Genomic DNA, 2318 nt, shown 5'->3' with positions numbered 1-2318 from the left:
CGTTTGATCTTTCTCCGGCAACCTCTCGTTTGATCTCTCTCCGGCAACCTCTCTCTCCGGCGACCCTCTCTCTCCGTCGACCCTCTCTCTCCGTCGATCTCTCTCCGGCAACCCTCTCTCTCCGGATCTCTCCAGCGACCTCTCTCTCTCTCTCTCTCTCTCTCTCAGTCTCTCTCTCAGGCGCTCTCTCTCTCCGGCGACCTCTTCCTCTCCGGCGACCTCTCTCTCTTGCTCAGGTAAGAGTCTGGAATTTAAATGTTGTGGGCTTTCTGTTTTGTTTAGAATCGTTTTGGGTATCAATCTTTTTGTCTCAGGTTTCTCTCTCACTCAGCTCCGGCGACCTTAGCTCCGGCGACCTTAGCTCCGGCGACCTCTCTCTCTTGCTCAAGTAAGACTCTCAGGGAACTAAATGTTGTGGGTTTTGTCTTTGGAATCAGTATCTTCAAGTTATGTTCTTCATGTTGTTAGCTTTGTTCCTGTGTATTCTGGTAAATGGGTTTACTTTTCTGGATTTCTATGTTTGAAATGTTGATTGAAGTAGCTCTGCCGCTAGATAACTTAATGCATAGCTTATATGGGTTTGGTCTTTTTTGTGTACAGTTTCTTTGAAGATAGTTGCAGAAACCTTTGAAGAGAACAATGACATCCATCCCTGGATCTGATGTGAGTATCTTCCCCTCTAATCTTTTATTTTATCTCGGTTTTGTCAAATACTTTTCTTATTGTCTTGAATCTTCAAATAAGAATCTTATATGGAGTGACGAGCAAACACGGTTCTTTCTTCAACTAAGACTTGATGAGAATCTGAAAGGAAACGTGAGAAAACAGATGGTTAATGAGGCTGGGAGACAGGCGATAATGGATAAGTTCTGTGAGGCATTTGGTATAAAAATTCCATGGAGAAAATTTGGGATAAAGTACAACACTTGTAAGAAGCAGTACGACTCTTTTAAGAAGCTGACTCGGAACAGAACGGGACTGGGTTTTACTTCTACTGGATTTATCAACATGAGTGATGACTGGTGGAATGAGCGATGTAAGGTACAAGTTCTATGATCCTCTTATCTTTACTTCTTCACCATGTTCTCTTTACTAGTGATTTAAAGAGTGTATGAATGTGAATATTGGTTTCCAGTGATCACTGATTTGTTCTTGCGCTAGCCTTGCTTGTTTGTAATGAATTCTCTAAACATAATATGATCACTGTTTTGGGTTCTTGAGTTAGTCTTGTTTGTTTGTAATGAATGCTCTAAACATAATGATTTGTTCTTGTTCAGGAGTGGCCTGGTGCTAGAAAATTTAAAGACAAGCCGATAGCAAACATGGATTTGATGGAGAAGGTATTTGGAACAGTTTATATTAGTGGAGGTGAAGGTTGGTCTGCTCAGCAAGGTGAAGAGGCTTTAGACACAAAGCATGGAGATGATGAAGATGAAGATGATGCTGAGTCAAGGCGTGATGTCCCTACTCAGGAAGCTGTTGGAGATGAATCAAGGCGTGGTGTCCCTACTCAAGAAACTGATGTTGCATCTGAATCAAGAAATGCTGGATCAAAGAATGTTGGCCCTTCTTCTTCCAGGTCAAAGGTTAACAGGAAAAGATCAAGGGTTGTACAAGCAGGACAAGCTGTGGCTGATGTAATCAGGGAGAGTGTTGAGTCTCGAGACAAGATTCTTTCCCACAAGAATCATCTAATAGAGAACCATCTTGAGTTTAGTTGTAGTCAACTTCGAGCTATGGAGGTTCTACACTCCTTGCCTGCTATAAGAATGTGGTCTCCTCTTTACAAAGCCTCAATTAACCATCTCAAAGAAGATGCTGCAAATCGTCAAACTTTCTTGTTCTATGGAGATAATGAGAACAGGGTTCTCTATTTGGAGTATGCAACTGGTGAAAGCAGAGAGGCATGAGGAGTTGTTTATGTTTATGTCTTTGTCTTTGTCTTAGTATAGTATGAACTCTAGAATGAATCTTGTTTTAATGACTATGTTTATGACAATATTTATTTGTTTCCTTTGGACCAATTGGTAATGCAAACTCATTATCCTTTTATGTTTTAGTTTTTATTTACCATGATCTATTTAAAGTTTTTGATACTATCTTATCTTTATTTATTTTTGGAATTGATTTTGAGTTTTCAATATATCAAAAGTATTGTTGGATTTTAGTGTATGTTAAAGTTTATCATATATCAAACAATTGGAACCACTTTTTATCCAGATGATTCCAGATTATCCTGTTCGGACATATGCCATTATCTTCATTATTCTTATCAAACCAGGATGAACCACGATCTAAGAAGCTTTATTTGGAACCAC

At 39.6% G+C, this 2318-nt stretch overlaps 1 protein-coding gene across 1 annotated transcript; it reads left to right on the top strand.

Moving 5' to 3' along the window:
- Nucleotides 1–624: 624 nt before the first annotated feature.
- LOC108830324 (uncharacterized) lies at nucleotides 625–1910 on the top strand. The gene is made up of 3 exons (XM_057002450.1): nucleotides 625–663; nucleotides 745–1041; nucleotides 1278–1910. The coding sequence occupies exons 1-3, from the start codon at nucleotides 640–642 to the stop codon at nucleotides 1908–1910; spliced, it is 954 nt and encodes a 317-aa protein (XP_056858430.1). The 5' UTR covers nucleotides 625–639.
- Nucleotides 1911–2318: the final 408 nt, after the last annotated feature.

Source organism: Raphanus sativus, unplaced genomic scaffold, assembly GCF_000801105.2.
Source record: "Raphanus sativus cultivar WK10039 unplaced genomic scaffold, ASM80110v3 Scaffold5915, whole genome shotgun sequence".
NCBI lineage: Eukaryota > Viridiplantae > Streptophyta > Magnoliopsida > Brassicales > Brassicaceae > Raphanus > Raphanus sativus.
The sequence above is the reverse complement of the archived record's forward strand: the minus strand, read 5'-3'. Positions and strand labels throughout refer to the sequence as shown.

What these genes read in the sequence shown, in the direction of transcription:
- LOC108830324 (XM_057002450.1), top strand. Translation starts at nt 640, where the DNA reads ATGACATCCATCCCTGGATCTGAT. An exon ending in CATCCATCCCTGGATCTGAT is followed by an intron (nt 664 to 744) that starts GTGAGTATCTTC and finishes TCTTCAAATAAG; the next exon opens with AATCTTATATGGAGTGACGA. An exon ending in GGTGGAATGAGCGATGTAAG is followed by an intron (nt 1,042 to 1,277) that starts GTACAAGTTCTA and finishes GTTCTTGTTCAG; the next exon opens with GAGTGGCCTGGTGCTAGAAA.